Here is a 23,219-nt window from a genome sequence, read left to right on the forward strand (position 1 = left end):
TAACTTATACCTGTGTAAGAATTACTACAATACTGGTAGTAAAGCTTGATCTGAAAGCTTCTGAAATGCAAAAGCTTTGTTACGATCTTTGGTTACCAATTTTTAAAGAAATATTCTAACAAGGAAGATATCTTATTCCTGTGTTATGAAACAAACTTTGATTGAGACATAAAAATAAAAAAAACATGAAACTAATATCTCAAAAACAATAAAAATAAACAGAGCTAAGACGGTTTTTATATTTTTAGAAAAAGAAAAGATTATAAAATATACACTAGGTTCGCAAAAGTATGGAAACGGTAGGTCGAAAAGGCGGCTCACAGTGATAACGGGCCTAAGCCAACCAATTTCAAAATCAGAATTATGAGGCGAAGGGGCTTGGAAACGATAGGTTATGGTGGGAAAATGAATTAGCCATTTCTTCGAATTTCGGTTTAAAGAAAATTTAATGATTGCTTTGATGTTTTGAAGGGAAAAATTCAACAAAACTTTGAAGCATTGCTTCAAAACAATTCTGTAAAAGATTCTCTGAGTATTTATGAAAGATGACCACGAAGTGTCACTTTATTGAAGAAACGTGAACGAAAAATGTTGAAATTCGAAGTAAATTGCTTAAAGCTTCTTTTTCATAAAAGATTATAGCCGAGATAGTGACGTTAGCAGTGCATTTAAATTTTAAAGTTTCAATACTGACACAAGGTGAGTTGCTCTACATTTGATTATAATGACTTGTTTATCTTAAATTCTGTCAGTGGCGTACCCAGGGCTGTAGCAGTGGGGGGTCTAGGGCGGAGCCCAAGAATTTTTTAGACCACGCCCTTAATACACTCGCAAATGCGGGGAAACGCCCTTTTTGCAAAATGTCACCCCATTATTTGATTAATGTTAGCTACGGTAAATAGCAAAGTATTTTACAATTGTTATTGACACAAGCATACAGTATACTACATCCCCCCCCAATGAGTTTTACATCACTTTTGGACAAATCTCGAGGATCATATTTTAGAAAAGTGGGGGGGGGGTCCGGACCCGCTTATTCCCCCCCTTGTGTACGCCACTGATTCTGATTTACTCGTTATCTAAGCACATGACAATAAAAAAATTAAAGCAAAACGTTCAACGTTTAGTCTGCTTTTAAAATTATTGAAAAGAATCATCTACACCAAAAGTGCCTATGTTATTTAGCAAGAAAACTATTTTGATCAATAAACGCAAGCTTTAGAAATTGTTCACCCGATATCACTTTTGATAACTTAAAGCCTGATATCCCAGCCAAAATGATCTTCTTGGTAATATATTTAAAGTCATTTTGTGGCGAAAGCATTCGTTACAAAAACCCCTTACCGCTAAGCTTCTGTTTTAAAAACCTGTCGGCTTAGGCCTTTGGCTTCTGCGAGCCGCCATTTTTAGCACCGTTTCCATACTTTTGTGACCCCAGTGTAGATATGGAGCATATACAATGTTTGCAGTGAACAATTTATAATATTTGTCATTTTTTAAATTATTCTTTACCAATAATACTTTTTTCACAAACCAATCTTCATACCAAGATAAATTTTTCTTCTTGAATTAAAAAAAACAACTATCTTTGTACAAACCATCTGCTTAATATTTCAAAAGTAATAGAGTGCTTAGATGACAACTTTGTCAATACATGCAACCTTTTTCAATTTGTCATTTTGTTTTTATCTTGCATCCTTCTAAAATTGTTCTCACTTTTGTTAAATTTCTTTGCACCATTGGCGCATGTAACATTGAGTTTTCAGTTAAATTTAAACTTCCAGTTAATTTCAAAAAAATATTTTTTAAAAACTACTGTCTACAGAAGCTATTAAAAAATAAAGGAAAATCCTAATTACCCTCTTTTCAGTTGAACACATGAATAACAACAGCGATGCCCACACAATGTCTGTACTGGGTGTCTTAGCAACAAACGACAAAGGGTACAAAGGAGATCTTTAGTAGCACATTCAATTATGATGGTAAACCCAGGCATTTGCAACTGGTTTCGTACACAAACAATAAATTAAAAAAATTTCCTTCTTATATTTTTGTCTTTTGTTTGTGAATCAAATTGACTTTAATGTCCTTGTGACAGTTTTTTCATTCCAAAATGTATGAAAGTAATTCTGAAAGCAATATTCTGTCATGTTCGGAAGAAAAATGGCCCATATGATATCAATCCTTCCTTGGGAAAATGATATTCTTAGCAGCATGGCTACACCCATCAGCTAATACAAAGAGACCCTGCAAAAAACAATAGTTTAGGTTAGATTGGATTGAAATCACAACCAGTTTACTATAACACATTCTATTTTTATGCATTAGTGCACCAAAGAACAGTTTTCCAAAACCTTTTCATATTTGAATTTTTTATTGATGCTACAAAAATTTACTTTCTCAATACAAAATAACTTTTCTTTCTACGAGTAACATTTTTGTAGATTACTTTTTAAATAGTCACGATACTGTATGACCAAAAAACTCAACAGAGGATATTTAATCTACAAACAAATTCAAATAAATTAGGACATATTGAAGTAAAATCGTATTTTGTAAATTTATTACAGCTGTTTATGTCTGTCATAAAGGTTCATTTGCTTAATCGAATTTCTATTTGCTCTGCAAAACAGTGGTAGTTGAAGCTAGTACATTGGAGTAATCACTAAATGTTTGCGCCTTGTCGATAAAATCTAGAACGAAGATGTCATTCTCTAGTAATGGGGGAATTGTCGGCACTTGAATTTTGTTCAGAATATTATTTATTAAAGCCCAGTAAGGTTTTTGACCAGAGGAGGATTGAAAAGGGTTCGCCCTATTAAAGTGAAGTATTTTTGCTTGGTGTTTTAATGTTGTACCCCGTGATATCATGTTCTTAATGCTATTTCGCTTATTCTCTGGTTGACAATTTTCATAAATGTTTGGTATGCCCTGTTTTCTCAGATAGTTTTTGATCCACTGGATCTGTCGAAGTTAAGGATCTGTCCAAGCTGTTTTGAATATATTGCTGTAATATTTGTTTCCTATACAACATCACAATTAGCTGGAAGAGATGGAGTTGAAGGCTTCTGCCATGTTTTATCAATTGTATTTTGCTGCAACATGTCACGAAATGGTATCCAACATTAGGCCTTTTGCAGTACAAAAAACTTGTGACCCAAATTTTGGAGAAATACTTTGATAACACTCAGAAGAATTAACAATTTTGGGCAACCAAGCAAAAAGTATGTATTTCCAAGTTCGCCTTACTGAAATCATACAGGTTTGTGCTAAGAAAAACCTTTTTTGTTGCAAATATATTACAGGTATGCTATCGCCATAGCTCAGTTTTCAAGTTTTTGCAGTGTTCGATATGGCTTAAAGATAAGAAGAATCAAAGGATATATTTGCATTTTTCATTTTCATTATTCTTACTTGATAAATTTCCCATTATTTCCCATCCAAACGGTCATCTTAAAACTTTTATTCAATTTACTTTAGCTATTTGAATTTCGGTTTGCTATAAAAAGTTCACGGCGGTGCTGCAATTTTGTGGGGGGTGCTAGGCCTCCGACATAGGGGTCCTAAATTTTCTTAAAAACAATAGAGCTTTTTTCAAAATCTTTTGTTATGGCTGTTAAAGTTTCTCTTGGCCCCCTCACTTTCCAACCTGTGTCGGAGCCCATGGGAGTGTTTCAATAATTTTGCTCACCTATACAACACCATCATTCTGATACTAATTAGAATGTCAAGCTTATTTTTGAAACAGGTTTACACGCTTTTTTATAAAGAACCAGGCTCAAGGCAAAGATTGCATGTTGTGTAAGCTTAGTTCTAGTTGTAACAAAATGCGGTGTTGCAGCTGTTTGGCATGACCAGTGTAAAATATGAAAAAGATTCCACCCTTAAAAAATTTAAAGTGAACATTCACAGAAGGAAATTGGCACAAACATAGCAACCAAAGTAGCATTTCTGGAAAACTTGGCATAAATAATCATAGTTTTTCCAAAACCGGACTTCGGCTGGGGCACGTTATAAGGTTACGTTACGTTTAGGACTTCAATAATGTTACTGACGTACAGTTATATTAGCAATGTAATATTATCTTTCAAACAATAAAACTATAAAGGAATTTTTTATATCGCCAAATCATGCTTACTTTTACTTACCATAACAGTGGCAGAAAATAAGGAAGTGTTCATTTTTAGAAGAGTAAATGCACTTTTTGCCTGGCCTAACAGGTCGCGTTGCGACCAGCTGAAAAGATCTGGGATCTAGCCTGGACACAACGCATTGCAATTGCCGACGAAATGCCGAACATACGCAGCAACTCTATTTATCTAGCCACAATTCCCTACGAATTAAAAACTTACATTTTACCTACGGAAAGGGCTCAGGGGATTTTTTTCCAATGCTGCAATCATGCAAAGACAGTTTGACATGGTCAATGGCAATAGACATGCAATACAAAGTCCATAGTGCTAAAATATTGGAAGAGGGCAGAATCCCATACAATTTATGTATCTTTCCTTTTATATTTTACCTTCTTATCTTATCGATACTCTTTCTACCTCCTCACATGTTCCCACCCCATCTTACGTTCTACAGCGTTTTTCTTCATAGTTCACGTTTCGATTCCACTCTTTTATTCTCTTTTCAACCGTTACTTCCTTATACTTTCTACTTGATGAAAAGTTATGCTCGAAACGTCGCAATTTATGCTCGAAACGTACAAACTTTTATAGATTGTACCTTCAGTGAATCTTTGAAAACTGTACCTGTTTGTGATGTAGTTTTCATACTGAGTCATGTGCTTTTGATGTTTACATTACCTAATTCTGCTTTTTTAAGATAAATAAATAACAAATGACAGATAATTTGGCATACTGTTCTATACACAAACTTGTGGTTAAATAGGCAAAATCTTATCGCAACCATAGTAGGTTATCAGGTATGTTAACTACAGGATTAGAATTGAAACGAGTCCTCGACATATATTTTCTGCCATGAGCATTTCCTGTTGGAAAATTTCCTAGCATAAGAATTAGATATAGGATCTGGAATGTTAAAATTTATGACATTATAGTTAAAAACCTTTAAGAAACAATAAGTATTGGAATTCGCTAAAACAATAAGAAACTCGAGTACTCAAGGTTGAACTTCGTTTTTTATACAAAATGAGTGCACCTACTTAGTAATCCTGCTTTAGATTATTAAAAACAGGAATATTAACCCAATGAACAACATGAACTTAATGTCATGATTTCTTTGAAATGTAAGGCGAGATAAATGTGTAGTAGGAAAAAATATTTGAATCCCTTAGAAGAAATTATGACTGGTAACATGAATTTGCTTGTGTCCAGGAACCGCCCAGTAATATGGCTAGCAGAGACACCCCCCCCCCACTTTTTTACAATTATAGGCTAGACAATTTTTAGAAAGTTTATTCTAACGCAACTGTGGAAAGTTTACTTAAACGGAGCCTAAGTAGTAGCAGTTCGTTTTGACTGGGAACCCATTTTCTTGATGTCTTATCTTGTCAAATCTATTTTCATAGTACTTTATATCTTCTCTGAATCGGACTGTTTGTATAAAGTGGAGCGTTTGTATAAGTGGAGATAAGTAAGTACTTTCTAATAGGGGCGTTTTCCGGCGTTATAAAGGGCGTGATCTAAAAAGTCTTGGCCACGCTCTTTTTAGCCCACCCATTTTTAGAATGGTGTGCGGTGCTTGTCTGTGTCTTGAATGAAAGAACGCAGTAAACCGGGACACTTGCAAATAAACAAACAGATGCGTATTGAATTAAGAAAGCGCTTCCATGTATGACTAGAAACTCTGGTGATGAGGCCTGCAACCAGAACATTGAAGTTCTTTTATCATATTACAGGGACGGCGAAACGTGTTTGAAAGTGGAGGGGCCAAAATATCAAAGTCTTGAAAGGGCTTAGGAAAGGCCGCCACCATGGTTGGCGGCAAGAAAAATTTTAGAATTATGGTGTCTTAGGGATGGCCAAAAACTGTATCTAAAATGAATTTTGACTGAAGGTGTCGCATAGTCGCGTCTATTGTGATATTGACTTGAAATAGAAAAGTTTTGTAAAGTTTTAGAATAACCACTATCATATAGCTCGTGATAAAACCTTCTTTAGATTTTAAAATTACCCGAAATAAGATGAGGGAAAAAGATAAATGAAACACGGATTAATAAAAACATTAACCTTGAAATATCAACAGAAGAACTATCTACTAAAAATAAAAATTTCAGCAATTTTGTACAGCTAAGATATAATTTTGTAACATCTGATCTTAACTTTTTCGGAAATGAAGTGCTTTAACAAAAATTTTAAAAACCTTCAAAATGAGTTGGCCTGTCAAAATGAGTTTAAATAGAATTTATAATTGCGTCCATGTTTCTCTTTCTTAGTAGGAATGGATTATTCAAACGATCAAACTCTGAAGTTTTTTTGATGATACTTTTTAAGAACAAATCTGCTCATGCTTTATGTCTCATATCCTCAAAAAAGTTCGTTCCAGCTGTTTCTTTTCCTTCAACAGCTGATTTCTCTCTTTTTGTAATGTTTCTGAGAAAGTTTTCGTTAACAAATAGACCCTGTGTGCCAAGTTTAGGCAATGGAAAAAACGAAACTCCGTCAATTTGTGCTGGCACCAAGTTATTCTGGACTAGGTTTCTCGATCTATTTGCTAAGCCAAGCTGTCACTCGTTGTAAATTTAAACAATGACCGATTTCTTCAATCTAATTCCCATATTCAATTTTATGTATGTCTTCTATGGTAAAGACATAGCAACCAAAGTAAAGCTAAGGACACATTTAAGAGAATACTAGGCAAAGTTACTTACAGAATCATATACTATATTTATTTTCACTTTCGCCTAAAATTTTTCTTTAGCTCTGAAGAAAAGTGGGGAGGCCATAGCCCCACCGCCCCCCCCCCTGGTTTCGTCGGCCCTGTTATCAGTGTACGATCGATGTCTCTGTGATTTCTGAGACTATTGAATGCCCAGAATTTTCGCGTCACTGCATAGAGAAATTATTTTATATGTAATAAAATGGTGTTCTGCCCAATCTGCATTTTTCATTATCAGACTTTTTGAGTCAATTTGGTAAAAAATTTAATCTAAAAATTATAGAAAGGTTTTTACACGAAAGAAAATCTTATCATTGTATGTTTAGAGGTTGTCAATAACCAGTTAAGTTAACATTGTAGCTTTTTAAAGAGCCTTTGAATCTAGATGCGTCAAATTTTAGTTCTGATCTTTTATTTTCCCCCGTGGTGGCTCTTGGATTAAGCCAGAGGTATTTTTTATACCAGCTTAACAGTCTAACGTGTAATAAAGCTTCTTGCAAGTGTTTGCTTGGCTATAACCATCCTTTACAGCTGCCATTTTGTTTTATCGCATATTAATATGGTACCTGATTGACTTCGAAAAATCCATTCGTTATCTTTCAGTCTTCACTTGAATATCCTAGGGTAGAAAACAAACACGTTTCAACATGTTATGGAAACATGAAGAATTGTTAGCAGATAAAGAGATGAATGGAAATCAGCATTTCTCGACATAAATGAACTCCATCACCATTGAATACTTATGATTTTATTATCATTCATGTTGCTACACACAAAAAATCATTGCCTGTTTTAAGCCTTGGATAGTATAATGGAGGCTTTTCTCAGATGCTTGTTAGAATATGGCTTTTAAATTGTCACACTAATCATACTTTTGCGAAGATAAAATGGCAATTCAAGAAATCAACTATAAAATACAGAGCACATATTTCACTACTTATCAGTGCGAAACCCAAAATAAAAGAATACAAAGAAGTGTTATCAAACTGATGATTGAAAATACAAAAGTAGATAGAACCTGTTACTAGGACATAAACTATAATAGGCATGCATAACAAAGACGTCTCTAGACGCTTAAAGCAACTTACGAAAAAAGTTTCAGTCGAAATCGTCTTTCTAAGGCATTTATTTATGATCCGTTCTGTCCGTAGACGGAACAACCAACAGCTTTCCTTTTTCGTTTGACACACCCAAAAGGTGGAACACTTTGTTTCTCTGCTGACAAAAGCAAGCTAGGTTTCTCTTTTGGCCTTCGGCTAATACTCCATCTCTGTTAGCCAACTGTTGTAAGAAAAGGAGGTCGGAAAAATTGAAAGTGTCTTCAAGAGTATGATGTCGAAAGGGCTCTTTTTCTTGAAGGACAAAACTTGCACGGGTATCCAAGCAGCAGAGGAAAAGATCTGAATCAAGTGCAGAAAATACCCCCCACATACAATTATCTCTACTACCTCGAGAACGAGCAGTATGACAAGCTCCTACAAGAAAGCATTACGAGGCACAGCATTCTAGCCAGTGAAAATGTGTACAAGGTCATCAACAGTGAAACAGGATCAATCACCAAATAACTCGAAATCTCCGGCAGAATGAAAACCATAGCTACAACAGAAGCATTCATAACACTGAAGAATGATCAATTTATACGGAGAACTTCAACAGCAGACTGATCTACCAATACAAGAGAGCCTGCTAATGCTATACAATAGAATCTTCCAAAAGTGCTTTTAGTTTGCAAGTATAAAGAATCCTTGAAAACATCTCAGCAATAGTGTGATTGACCCAAAAAAACTTAAGCAGAGACTGTGGTTTGGCAGCCTTTAGACGTACTTCTGGTCTGGTAGAACAGCGGACAGGGCAACAGAAGTAAATATCATGGAATACTGTACTTGTTGAAAATGTTGATTTTCTTTTGTGATTTTGTATGTTTCGTACCCAGAAGCTACTTTCTATGGATGCTCCAGCAGCTACCATCATTGCCTTATAGGCAGTTCATAAGCGGTTGAATAAGTTCATTTTCTACTGTCCGATGTTCGGAAACGCTTGAAATTGGCTTTTTGCGTTCCTATTATAACGCTTCTTCAATTTATCCATCGTTGGTTCTGATTCTTTGAGTGGCTCTTCATACTGCAAAAAGCTCTTCCACCAATGGGGAAATTCATTTTACTGTCAATCCGTCGCACAATGATTGATACAAAACTAGAAATATCATTTGCTATCTCGAAATAAGCAGTAAATAATTAACAAAGAGCGAAAGTTTTCTTTGGATACTATAACATTTTTTAGAATTGGAGGACATCATGTTCAGATCGGTGTCCACAACTCCACCACTTTATTTCATGGTTTCATTTCTTCATTTCTACGTTCCTAACAATCACTTTCGAACAATTTTTCGCTTATTCGAGCACTTTTATTGGCTTGTATTATTTTACGACATCGGATTTCAAAACACCGTCAAAATTTGCCCTTCATTAATGCAAAAAATTACCCTGTGCAAAGAAGTATTAAATAGATCTTTCTGTGAATGATAGGAGAATCGAGAAAGATGCTGCCAAGGGTTTTTTAAAAGTTTAGGTATGTGACAGTTAGCAAAAGGTGCTAAAATTTTCATTCTCAATATACTACAATTACTGATAGGGGGTAAAAAAAGGAATAAAAAGGAAGAAACATTGAGATCATGCCGGGCGTTGTACTCGTAATTACTCCAAGCGCGCAATGCAACCTAGTAGTTGTTGTAATAACAAGAACATGTGACGTTGTGTTGACATTGGGTTGATGTGTACGAGTATGCAGCCTTGCGACGTCAAAAACCGACAAGTAAAAAAAGTCGATAATACTGGCAGATAAACTGGTAGTTTTTTTACTTGCAGAAAAACTCTCGCTGTTTGCATAGCGAAGACAGTGTTTTCCTTTGACCATGACAAGGCCGGCGAGACCGGGGGGAGGGCCGGGGTAGGGCCGTAGCCCTTCCCCCACTTCTGCAAAGCTAAAGAAAAATTTTAGGCGAAAGTGAAAATAAATATAGTATATGATTCTGTAAGTAACTTTGCCTAGTATTCTCTTAAATGTGTCCTTAGCTTTACTTTGGTTGCTATGTCTTTATCATAGAAGACATATACAAAATTGAATATGAGAATTAGATCGAAGAAATCGGTTATTGCCTAAGTTTTACAACGAGTGACAGCTTGGCTTAGCAAATAGATCGAGAAATCTTGTCCTGAATAACTTGGTGCCAGCACAAATTGACGGAGTTTCGTTTTTTCCATTGCCTAAACTTGGCACACAGGGTCTATTTGTTAACGAAAACTTTCTCAGAAACATTACAAAAAGAGAAAAATCAGCTGTTGAAGGAAAAGAAACAGCTGGAAAGAACTTTTTTGAGGATATGAGAAATAAAGAAAGGGCAGATTTGTTCTTAAAAAGTATCATCAAGAAAACTTCAGAGTTTGATCGTTTGAATAATCCATTCCTACTAAGAAAGAGAAAATGTGGACACAATTATAAATTCTATTTAAACTCATTTTGACAAGCCCAGTTTGAAGGTTTTTCAAATTTTTGTTAAAGCACTTCATTTCCGAAAAAGTTAAGATCAGACAAATGTTACAAATGTTATGTTACAAAGTTATATCTTAGCTGTATAAAATTGCTTAACTTTTTATTTTTAGTAGATAGTTCTTCTGTTGATATTTCAACGTTAATGTTTTTTATTAATCCATGTTTCATTTATCTTTTTCCCTCATCTTATTTCGGGTAATTTTAAAATCTAAAAAAGGTTTTATCACGAGCTATATAATAGTGGTTATTCTAAAACTTTGCAAATTAACATAACATAACAACATAACAATAAACGCGACTATGCGACACCTTTAGTCAAAATTCACTTTAGATACAGTTTCTGGTCATCCCTAAGACACCATAATTCTAAAATTTTCTTGTCGCCAACGATGGTGGCGACCTTTCCTAAGCCCTTTCATAACATTAATATATTGGCCCCTCCACTTTCAAATACGTTTCGCCGGCCCTGCTGCAGCAGCCCTAATGAATGCAAATGGATGAGTTGAATCTAAATGTAGAAATGAAAATGATGTCTATTCAGAGGGTTGATGAAAGGCCTTTTGAAGGATGTTGGGATGTACAGTGCCAAATGCGACAGTAGCTCAAACATCCTTCTGAAGTAAGCGTCGTGGAAATCGACTTTGGAAAGAGGTTCAATTTGCTCACTGAACGTCAAGGCCTAAAGGCTAATCTTTCTCGCAATCAGGTAGGTGCATCAATGTAAAATGCTTTTTACAATGTCTATGAACATTAAGGCTGATTTCCACTAGGCGAATTCTTTCGCGCGAATCGAATTTTTGCCAATGTGAGCATGCGTGGTGTCATCTTCTCAGATTTCACAGCGAAAAAATTCGATTCGCAGAAAGTAGAACACGGTCCTACTCTATCGCTACAAAAATTTATTCGATTCACGCGAAAGAATTTGCCTAGTGGAAAAGTCAGCTGAAATCGCTGGCTGAAAGTTAATTAAGTTTTTATTATGTCTCGACTGAGACTCAAAATATGCCATCGCCGCGTTTTTATTCAAGCCGAATTCAAGTCCACGAAAGTCTCAATTACACTACTAAACATTTCTTACTTGCAGTTGTAAGAACTGTATGGTTCTTTAAAATAGCACGGCTTTTGCAATGTACGAAGAATGTGGAGGAATGGTACTTAGATATTATGAATTGACAATGTGGACAAAACTGATGATGATGATGATGATGATGATGACGATGATGATGATGATGATCATGATGATGATGATCATGATGATGATGATGATGATGATGATTATGATTGATGATGATGATGATTATGATGACGACGATGACAATGATGACGACAACGGAGATTCCAAATGTATTAAAAGTCTGAACTTTTCTAGATGCGCTTCCAGTCTGTTTCCCAGACAACTAATAACCTTTATGCTCTATGAGATTGCGATTCACAGACTAAAAATACCTAAAAAACGGTGGAACGAGCTATGACTCGCCAAAACTACAGAACTAATTTATTGGGGCTCTGTGAGTGGAACCTAACTGGGAATCTGTTTTTTTATTTGACGAAGAACATTTTTTGCTTGATAACATAACACGAATAATTATTCTTATTCGGTTGCTTTATCAAAATGCGTTTCGCAGATTTACACTTTCTTGATATACAGCGGGGAATGCTATGACGCAGTAAGTTTACCAAACCCAGATCTTTGAATTCCACTATCAACCTTTGCAAGAAGGAGAAATCGATGCGTGCCTAACGATCCCTAACGAACCGCGCTGACAAAACGGTTCCAGCATAATGATCTCGCGGCAGTGCAATTACTTGATTACGAAGGGGAATCTATCGTACGTAATTGTGAGCAGCCAAACTTTTAATTTCGTAAACTTCCTAGTTGCAAGTGCAAAGATTTCTTCAACTCGGCAATTCAACTATTTGATGAAGAAATGTAGTCACAGATCCCAAGATTATTAATTGATTATTCCTGTAACTGTTGGTCTGACCTCACACGATCCAAATTTATATTTTTCTTTACGTTATTCCTGCACCAAACTATCTTATCCAACATATTGACCCTTTCTTTAAAAAAAATATGGGGTCTGAAAAATTTCGAATGAATTTTGGATCAACCCCAGAGAAAATTGAAAAGTCCCTGCAAGCATTTTGTGACAATTTCGCAAAGCCTGGAAATCTTCGAATAACTTTCACCGACTTTGCAAAACTTGCGAAAAACTAAACAGATTTGAAACATTTACAATATATTTTCCACGACTCATGCATGAAAGTTAATTCTTGCAGAAACTCGTGAAATCGCATATTCCCGCACTTTCTTTTGTATCCTACATAGCAAATTGCAAATTATACGTCTAATTACGTTGACGCTTGACAGGATGAAAGCACCATTCTCGATAACGAGAAGTTTCTGATCTATTCTGGCTACCGTTCAACATGCACGTGCAGAACCAATTTTAACTGCACAACGTCACGAGCAAAACTAAAGGTGATTGGTCGAATCTAAGAGGATGACCACGAAGGGGATCTCAGGCTAGCAGCCGAACCCAATTTAATAGCACGATTATAGACCTAAGTGTCGATTAGCGAACCTCAATTGCCCACTTAATCGGGAAACTCACGATTCTCGATTGTTCGTTTGGGAAAATTGGGAAAATCCTTTGATTTTGGCATTCTATGCCTGCATTGTTTCGATTGTCTCCCGCCTTTGAATTCGGCTTCTATGTTTCCATTGTTGAACTCATCAAAATGCCGATCCATTGTTACACAATTGGCAACAATTCTACATATATATATATATATATATATATATATATATATATATATATATATATATATATATACTTTTTAGTATATATATATATATATATACATACTTCAGAACATCTCCTGAAGAGTGAGTTACTCACGAAACAGGCTTGTAGAGATAAACCATGTAGTTTTACTTTCTTCAATCTATGATATATCACGTATTGAGCACTGTGCTACGGAAGTATCAAAAGACAAATTTCTATATATATACATTACATATATATATATATATGGATGCCCATTGAGCTGAGCAAAATCCCCCCTTCATGTACTCATTCTTCGTACATAAAAATGCCAAAAGTAGCAAAGGAAAGACAATTGACCTTTTGTTCGAAGTCGAACACTGGAATCCTAGAATTGCTAAAAAAATTCGAGTATTTGGGTAATTCCGAACTTTCTTATAAAAAACATGAAGGTGCGATTAAAGATATTACTTTTGCCACATTTAAAGTCATTCAGTATTTTATCTTGACTGCAATATTTGCAATTTTTTAAAACTGGTTTTTATTATATAACAATTCTGAGCCCCAAAGGAAAATATAGCATTTGCACGTCACGAGAATTAAAATAAAACAATCAATGCATGCTTGAAAAAGTACAGATTAAGAATAAAAAAAATTTACTTGCCACTCGTGTAAAGAAAAAAATTACCACTTGCCAGGTCATAACTTCTTTATACTCATACACTCATTTTATTCTCTAGATATTGAAATGGGGGAATTATCTTCGCAGGGGAAATCCCGACTGCAGGACTCTTCCAAGAATCACAATTCGGAGTAATGTTTTGATTGGCTGAAGCGCTTGTGCGGAAATGTCCCCCCAACCTCGTTTTGTTTCTTTTGTTTATTTTTTGAAGTGTCTTTTGTTTTCTTCTGGGCTTTTTGTTTTGTTGTGGAAGGTGGAAGTAGGTGTCAACACCTAGTAAAAGAAGGAATGAACTCTCGCGTTCGAAATCGACTCTCGAAGAACTATCGTTCTTTTCGAAGAAACTCTAGAAATCGCTCTTGAAACTCAAGAAACTCTCGAGGAACTCGCAAGATAAAGGTTTCCCGTACAAGGACATAAACCAGGTGAAATCTTTCCGTTTATTGATGGAATCTTGATATAGTCGAAGAAATTCGGAATAAAGGACCTCTTACATTCTTGGACTCTACATTAATTATTCGTTGCTTATTTCGTTTGTTAGCTTTGATAGATTATAAGATTCTCGTTGCTTTTGAATATATATGCAGTCCTCTTTAATTATTATATCTCTCGTTTTTTTGAGCCCTTGTTGGGCGTATCTTACACGTAGAATTAAATGACGAGAACCAATACGTGTCTACGAAGTTCGAAAAGCGCTACCATTTTGAATTTAAACAAGGTATTAAGGATGTGATGAATGTGGATGTTAGGTTAGGGCCTTAACGAAACACATGTAAGTCCTTTCTAGTATTGTCAACTAAAGTTGTCCTTATAGTTACTCATAGTGTTAATAACTTTGTTTATCAAATAAGGAAAAGTTTTTTCTTGATCATCCCATGAGAGCTTGAAGAAACAAATATTTAAATCAAGTAAAAATCCCTCCCTGTGTCAAGAATGGGTTTTTAGTGCTTCAGACAAGACAGACAGGGGTATGAATTCATCCGAATGGAAAAATTGCGAGGCCCTGAGTATTTGCAGTCTTCTATCGCCGATGTGTCTTTTTTGAAGACCATCCTTAGAGCAGGTATCATCGGTATCATTTATTCATAGCTTTCCACTTTCCATGCAATTGGTTGAATTTCATTACCAGAACTGTGCTCTCTGCATAGAACTAGACTTAAAATAACAGCAGGAATCTAATCGGTAACCCTGGCGGGTTATTGGGTCCCAAAAGAAGCAGCGCTAGAAATCAAATATTTATGACCGAGCATGTCCCCGTACGACTAGCCTGCGTGCAGACTTCACTTTCCTTTGCGAAGGCAGGCCCGTCGGGAACCGGGGGTTGGGGGGCTGGAGCCCCCCAATAATTGTCAGACTGTAGTATATTTCCTTTATAACAGTGTACTAAATGAGAAGCGCCCCCCCCCCAATATGAATTTCGTTCCGACGGCACTGGAAGGAGTGCCAGGAAGGAACTTGTAATACCTAGACAAAGGCCAGAATCATTGCGCAAGGTCTCAGAACTCAAAACTGTTGAAATTATATGATTATTATTATGATGACTCGTGTTATATTAAATGATTGACATTTCGAGCTGTTGTTGCTTTAACTTCCGGATGCTTCACGCTGAGAATATGTTTTGTTGAACTCTAGATTTTGATTACTCGCAATTCGATTTTAACCTTTAACATATTAAGGTCTAATTTTGCATATTTAGAGGTATTTCGTGATGCTCTTTGAGGTTATGGGAAAAATTTTAAAAATTCCTAAAATAGATTTTTGTGACGTCATCACTTGACAACTCTATTCCGCAGAAAAAACCAGTTCCGTCTTGGAACTCCTCCACAACGTCTGCACGTTGGCTACTGTAGCACCCAGATTGGCCTGCACCTTTCGCATACGTTTCTAGGTCTCTATTTTACCGTGCCTTTCCACTTTTAGGTACGCCACAACGCGTCAGCTTTGGACTTGCCTGATGACATTTTAGAATTCCTTTTGGAATTTCGTCTCTTGTCGAAAAAAGCTTCTTTTACATGGGCTCCGACGCAGGTTGGAAAGTGGAGGGGCCAAGAGAAAATATAACAATCCCAACAAAAGTTTTTAAAAAAAACCCTACTGTTTTGCAAAAAAATGAGGGGGCCATGGCCCCCCGGCCCCCCCCCCCCTTCGTCGGAGGCCCTGTTTTATCAAGACCGGCTTTCTGTGAACAGATGATGATGATGACCTTTTTTCCCAGTGCACTTATGTATCATTACAAGGAGCAAAATTGTAGATTCAAGATCCATTTTGAAAGCGATAAAAAGAATTGACGAAGCTGGCATAAAAAACGAATGCATAGCTCATAATATAAAGACATCTATAAGAAAATTGACATGTGAAGGGGCAACATAGCGAGTCCACAGAAAAATCCTTCATTCCTCCAAACAATAACTTCAAGCTCTCAAAACCTGCATTGGTAAAACAGCGAAAATAAGATAGGGTTTGGGTGTGACAATTTTTTTCATTGACTATCCTCAATTTTAACAGTGTAACCGCCATGTTTTCTGTGCTCTGTCATCAAGGTAAATCGAAGAAGATCAGCAAATATGAGGCAACCGTGACCGAGACCATAATGCCCAGGGGCGTCGTAGCTGGAGTTGGGGGGACACGTACCCCCTAGCATCGACCATTCGGAGATTTGTCGGAAATTTCGCTTCTGTTCGGCTAAAGAATATTGGACAATTTTATAAAAAAAGAACGTTCAGAAAATAACCAGCATGGGAAGGAGATTGTCAAGAAAAACGAAGACAAGAAAAGGTTTTTGACGACAGTCAAACTATCTGGCCCAGTAAATTGCAAAGTTTACAGCTTGCCTGTCAAAATCGGTACATTTGTAGAAGATAATTGCAACCTTACCTATTGGCTCTACCAAATATGAGCATACCTTTTCAAAGCTCAAGTATGTAAAAATATATGTTGAGCGTGACTAAGCTAAGCATGCGCCAGATGACGTTACTTTGTTTAAAATCAGTTGTCACAAAATTTGCGAGCTGTGCCTTCCCCTTAGAGTTACTACCCACGACGTCCCTGAAAATGCCCTTGAACTGTAACATCGGCCTTTACCTTCATCCGTACGAATGTTTCATTTCTTTTTATCGATTCGAAAATGAGGTTTTTCATAAAATCGGGAACCCCCAGGCTGGGAGCGGGTCTAATTAATATATTGACAACCCAAAGATGTGCCGGCCAACAGAGTCATTTTTGCGCTTAAAATTCCGCGACAGCATTATACCCCAAGTACCTTTTTCCGGCACAGGAATGCGTGTTGAAGAAACTTTTTCCAAGACAGCTCAGATTTTTTATGAAAACGAGAGTGTTGTCCACTTTATGGAGTTTTTCTCTTAAAGCTCAAACTAGATATTCAAAAAGAGGTTAACTTTCCATATCAATTCAAAAAGTGTATCATCAGTTAACTTATGTTAAAGCAAACAATTAGCTTCCTGACAGACATCATGTTTTCGGAGTTCTGTTCCAGGACAGGCCCAACAAATTGTTCTGGCGGGCACATCCCAGTCACTTTTCGCAAGGTAAACCCCTGGAAAAATCCAAATCTCAACAGTCCATTATCGTGACAAAACAAATATACCGTACTTGAACGCAACAAATGATGCCGTCATCAATGAAAATACCAGCTATTTATCATGAAGCTTCAATGAAGCAATGACTTTGCTACCAAACAGGCCAATTACTAATGCACCTGCTTTATTTCCAGGAACTCGTTGGCCCAGGGGGGGGGGGGGCACTTGGCACACAGACATACGGGGGGGGGTCAGTCCGATATTTTTGGGTCAAATGTTTGCCAAAAGTGATATTTTTGGGTTAAATATTTGTCAGAAATGATATTTTTTGGTCCTGCGAAAATAGTAGATACAATTATGATATTTCTAGGTATCAAATTTAGAAACACTGATATTTTTGGGTATTCGTGAGATTTCCATATCCGAATCAAATGTATTGTTCATGGATCTAATTCGCTGAGGTTTATTTTACCCACTTCAAGTCACGTCGGGAGTCATGTTACCATACTCTTTGGAAGTTTTAATGCTACTTTTTGTAGACTTTACTTTTGTAGACTTTTGTAAACTTTATATGGCACGAAATATGCTAGAGATAGTTTCAATTGTTGTGAATATCCAAATTGAACATTTGCTCTATGTGTGGTAATTGCAACTGCAACTATTTACGGCTTTTTTGAATTGCAGATCTTATAAATTACAGCTATGTCATATTATCTCGCCCAAAATTCCAATTTGTGATATTTTTGGGTACAAGATATAAGTAAAACTGATATTTTTGGGTCTTATTGAAAATGAGCTGATATTTTTGGGTGGCCTTTAAATTTCTTGGACCCCCCCCCCCCCCCCCCCCCCCCCCGTATGTCTATGTGCAGAGTGCCCCCCCTGGGCTCGTTGGAAGTATTTTGCAAAAAGGAAATGACAAAGAAAAACAGCATCTTAACTCTCTCCTTTTAATGCCTACAGACATGGAATTAGTTTACTATTTTGGGATTGGCTTCAACCTTCTTCCAGTATGTATATACATCTCCGGCCTTCTGAGCACTCCGCTTACCGCTTTTGAGGCAACAGATCACATCAACAGAACCCGGTTACAATATTCAACAACAATAACCAAACTCATACTTTCAACAATTTCAGATGGCAAAAAATGAGTTTATTTTCTGTAAAATGTGCCCCCCCCCCTATCCACGGGTCTATGCAATGACCAGCCGCACAGGCAGGCCTTGGCTCTAGCAGAGAAACACGATGATTTGCATTTGAAATTATTTCTGTTTACTATTAAAAAATAGTTTTCCAACCAAGAGTAAAGCTTTTCTTAGAAACCTTAAAACACGTTCAAGATGGAGCATTTGATGAAAGAAAATATAGTGCTCATCATATTTAATCCTCATTATTCATTAGTTAAGCATACACGACATGACAAAAACTTTGCAAGGGGATTTAAAAAAACTGGAGCTTCAATGTAACATCACAATAGTTGTAAAATGCTTACTTGGCAAGCTGTTTCCACTACATAAAGCAACGGCTACACATTTTTCAATTGCTACGACCTCGTCAAATTCAGTCTATACATGTTTGTTGATCTCTAAAGAAGATATCAACTACATAAATACATGAAACGAAAGAAAGAGTCAAGTAGGATTTTTAACTGATTTTACATAAAGTATTTTTACTGATTTTACAGGTTAACCTGGTTTTTATTCTGAATTTCAAGGAATCAATAGAAAAGGAGAGCTTTTGACGATAACTAGCTATTCGAATTTTATAACAGGATATTCTAACAAAACGGATCTTTATTTTAGGACTGCCATAATACACGAATAAAATGCTGTTGGTTTGCAAAGAAAAAACAACTTGGTTGCATGCACAGTTAAATCTGTCCATAGGGTAGTTAAACTCGTTATGTTTAAAACAGAGCTAACGAGTTAAAATATAAGAATAAAATAGAACTGCTTTGTATACAGTAAATAGTCGCAAAGTAGAACCTAAAATTTAGAGCTCACAGACCAGCTTTCTTTGATTAACATCATAAGGTTTTATATCAAAGGATATTGTCTCCTGAACCGTCAATTGCTACAAGACACCCCTATTGCCAGGCATCATCAACCAATACATGTTTTAGATATAAGCCTTGTGTAACAACCTTTAAACCTTCAACGCCAATAGGCACATTTAAAACAAGACCCGAGAACAACTTTTTGTAACTCAATTTTGAATAATTAAGTCATGCTTTGCCGGGGTATACTGTCGGCTACCACTCAAAAGTGAAAACTTATGGCAAAAATAATACCATTCCAAAAACTTATGGCAAATAAACATCTAATTATCATTCTAGTCTTTGAGTGAGGCGATATCACATCCCACGTTATACTGAAAATACAACAAACTTAATTATGTAGTATTTAATTATGTTAATTATGTGCCTTTATTTTAACTTGTGGCAAGAATTCATCGATAATCCGTCTCTTCTCACTAAGGAAAATTGATAAAACAAACAATTAGACTGGCTATATCCGAAACAATATCAAAATAAACTACACCTCGAATACCCATTGATATTAAAAATTAACATTGTTTTACTGAAATATTTTGCAATATGACGTCACGAATACCTAAAATATGATGGATATATGGAAGCAGAACACGATATCAATAGATATACGGTGCCAATTGCTATTCATGTACCGCAATAAAAACAAAACTTCTGGATGATTTTGCTTACAGTCTTTGTTACCAACAGCAATGGCTTTGCTTACTGTTTGGCTTCAGGCCGATAACTAATGCAACCGCTTTATTTCCATGAAGTTCTTTAAAGTATTTTGCAAGATGAAAACCACAAAAGAAAAACTACATCTTAGTTCCACGTTTTGCTCTCAATGCCTACAGATAGGGGATAGGCTTAAACGTCTTCTAGTATGTATAAATATATATTACAGGTGCATATTTCCACCAAAGCACCTTTGGACTTCATGACCTAAAGGCATTTCTGTGCCCAACAATAGACACGAATGGTTGCTCTTTTCGTATAAAATTTCGTAACTAAAAGTTTTCACTTTACAATTTTTCACAGCCAGAAGTATAGCGGATTATCTAGCCCTCTATGCGATTGAGACTGACAAAAAATTTACAATTTTGAAATCATTTACAGGCATTAATCGTCGCCTAAATCTTGTAAATATACCTTAAAGGAAAACTCACTTTGTAGAAGGAAGGTCTATGCAGTAGGGTCATCTGAGTGCCTTGAATATTGAAACAATTGAATTCCACGTCTTTTGAGAATGAAGTGCATCAGGGCGACCGTAAGAAGGACCGCAATCACGATAAATGCGATTGATATCGCCGCAACTGCTCCAGCAGCCATTCCTGCCTTGCCTTTTTTAACACTATTGGGGGGCTGTGGGTCTGGACCATCGACAAACACATCATAATATGAATCTTTCTGCGCTGGTAGTGACTTAACCTTGACTCCAGTAGCATCTGCAACGGATTAACAAAATTTTGAGAAAAATAAACAGAAATGAACATAAAAAAGGACACGCGCACCTCTTTAGTTGATCTGGCTAAGATCATGCACTGACATAACATAAATAAGAAAGCAACAAAACTACGTGCCATAGAATCCTTTATGAATGACCACATGGTAGATGGGAAAACCAGTATCGTTAGAAGGCCTATAGCTGTCACTAGGGATATTCTGAGACAGAGAGAATATACATTATAAAACTGGGGTGGATTTACGGAAAGGCGACTACAGGGTTGCAGTCCCGTGTATGCAATCCGATGATTTCTATACCCTTTTTGCGTCGCCCTGATATCTCAAACAAGCGGTATAAAACTGACCTATGACATTAATTTTCAAAAAGAGATTGTTTTGCAGTGAAATCGGAGCCATCAAAAACAGGAGAAAATGTACAGGGATCATGGTTGTTTCGCATCAAATATATCAAATGACCACATATTGATGGAGATGCTCCGAAAGGCATTCAAAAGATGTAGGGTGTCTGAGAGAAAGTGTAATAGAGTTTAAAATTTGTCGTTTGCCAAAATTAGGGGTCTTCAAGTACAATGACAGTCAGAGAAAAGGGGTCCAGTCTGTTTCTAAGGATGAGCATAAAGTTATTGGTATGCCTAGCTTGCATCTGCAAAAAATAGCTATATTTTCAACAACGGGAAAGTTTTTTAGGGTGAACATCGCAAAAATACCATGAAAATCAACGGCACTGAGGGCTTTTCAAAGTGAACTGTGTATCTTGGGACAAGGCTTGGGTGCAATAAAAGATGAAGGAATAGGATGAGGACAGGAAAAGCAAGCACAAGCACGTACAAGAACATGAAAGTCAAGCATGAATAAAATGTTAAAGTACCTTTCACATTAACGAGAACCTTGAATTTTCCAGAGGTGATTGAATCCCGTATGCGGTCAACTGCAGTCTTCAAAGGTAGCTCGTGTTTCGGATGCAGAACTAGGACCGAACCCTTGACAGGGGGAAGCCCTAGCACATAAACCCGGACGGCAACAACACCTCCATAACCGGATTTGAAAATCTACAAAACGATAGGAAGAAAAGTTAGGAAATGGTATAAAATAACTTTTAAGAAAAAATAGAGACCAAGAAACATTTCATTTGAAAAACTCAGAAAGACAGCACCTAAAAGAGACTTTATGCGCAGTTCAAAAATGGATGACGGCTGAGTATTTAGGATGCGAGATGAAAGTTTTTCCGCACTTTTACTTTCCTAGTATTTCATCCTATGTGAAAACAAGGCGCTTTGAAACAGGGTTCCTTAAAGGGATTGGATTACGTGCAAGACCGCAGGACCATGTTGTTGTGTTGCTGTTGTGGATTGGGTGAATCCATCACAGCAACTGAAGTGAGATTTGGTAGGACAGAGAATCGCAGCGCATCGAGAAGATTTTAAAGTCCTTGTTACCAAAAATTATTTTGTCATTGCCAAAATCTTAAAGATTAATTTTATAACTATATTTCAACATCATTTCATTGATCAATCCACAAAAAAGAAGATATTTATACTGCAGTGGGAACACAAGAAGTGAACGGCCTTACGGGCTGTTTGGCGGAAGGGACAGCACAGAGACATTATATGTGCATGCCCAGGTTCACAAACAGTATACATTGCTGAAAACGATGGTTTAAGAATGATTCAGTCTTGGCAGTACTGCTGCGAGCATCAGGAATTCACGGCCTGCCATTTTCTCAAACACTTCGCTTTGACGATTGATAACAAATTCCTCTGACATGCAGACTATCCTGCACAAAAATTTTGTTTAAGGTTAGGTGACCCAGCCCCTTTCAACGTACTGAAAGTGAGAATAGTGGAAAAACAATTCTTTGATATTGTATTTACTAGGGCATTAAACATATCAAAAAAGCATAATCATAAATATATCTAAAGTTTTAATTTTGCATCACGTATACCAGAAAATAATGGTAAAAATTTTAAGCTGTAATCCTCCTAGGACTCAAGGAAAAACCAAGGAAGAGACTATGGTGACAAAAAAAGTTACAGAAAATTCTGAAGCGAAATTAGCCGTCATGTTGAAAAAGAATCCTCTTTTGTTAACAAGCATTTTCATATCTTAATGCCATTGAAGGTCCAACCAAAGAAGGGTCAGACATGAATGCACAGAAGTTAAAAATTGAGCGTGGCAGAGAGAAGTCGTCAAATAGCTAATTACAAACTGTTTAAAGGGCCTCTCCAGCCAAAGTCGTTGTTTTTGAAAAATTCCAATTAGTTTAGAAGTTATAAGGCTTAAAGTTGCACCTTTCCGAGAAAAAAACGACAAAAGCCGAATCAGTTTGGTGACATTCTGACGTC

General features: G+C 36.4%; 2 protein-coding genes and 1 long non-coding RNA gene across 4 annotated transcripts in view; 1 reads left to right on the forward strand and 2 right to left on the reverse strand.

Annotated features, from left to right (window-relative positions):
• LOC135693908 (TNF receptor-associated factor 5) overlaps positions 1–1,996 on the reverse strand; it is a 16,532-nt gene extending 14,536 nt beyond the window's left edge. Inside the window, exon 1 of the mRNA XM_065212486.2 lies at positions 1,860–1,996. Within this exon, the coding sequence (XP_065068558.2) occupies positions 1,860–1,996 (137 nt within the window). The remainder of the gene's footprint in view (positions 1–1,859) is intronic.
• Positions 1–19,652, forward strand: part of LOC135693914 (uncharacterized) — a 20,222-nt gene extending 570 nt beyond the window's left edge. Inside the window, exon 2 of the long non-coding RNA XR_016144231.1 lies at positions 636–19,652. This is a non-coding gene — a long non-coding RNA (uncharacterized LOC135693914). The remainder of the gene's footprint in view (positions 1–635) is intronic.
• LOC135693907 (uncharacterized) overlaps positions 18,747–23,219 on the reverse strand; it is a 16,194-nt gene continuing 11,721 nt past the window's right edge. Inside the window, exons 9-11 of one of the 2 annotated variants that reach the window (XM_065212485.2) lie at positions 21,746–21,926; positions 20,580–20,858; positions 18,747–18,966 (exon numbers count right to left, since the gene is read on the reverse strand). In XM_065212485.2, coding sequence (XP_065068557.2) covers positions 20,596–20,858; positions 21,746–21,926 — 444 coding nt within the window. In that variant the 3' untranslated portion in view covers positions 18,747–18,966; positions 20,580–20,595. Of the gene's footprint in view, positions 18,967–19,695; positions 19,854–20,579; positions 20,859–21,745; positions 21,927–23,219 lie in introns of those variants that run through there. The other variant, XM_065212484.2, reaches the window with a different exon arrangement.

Source organism: Rhopilema esculentum, chromosome 11 (genome assembly GCF_057945365.1).
Source record: "Rhopilema esculentum isolate cy_ngs chromosome 11, ASM5794536v1, whole genome shotgun sequence".
NCBI classification, from domain to species: Eukaryota; Metazoa; Cnidaria; class Scyphozoa; order Rhizostomeae; family Rhizostomatidae; genus Rhopilema; species Rhopilema esculentum.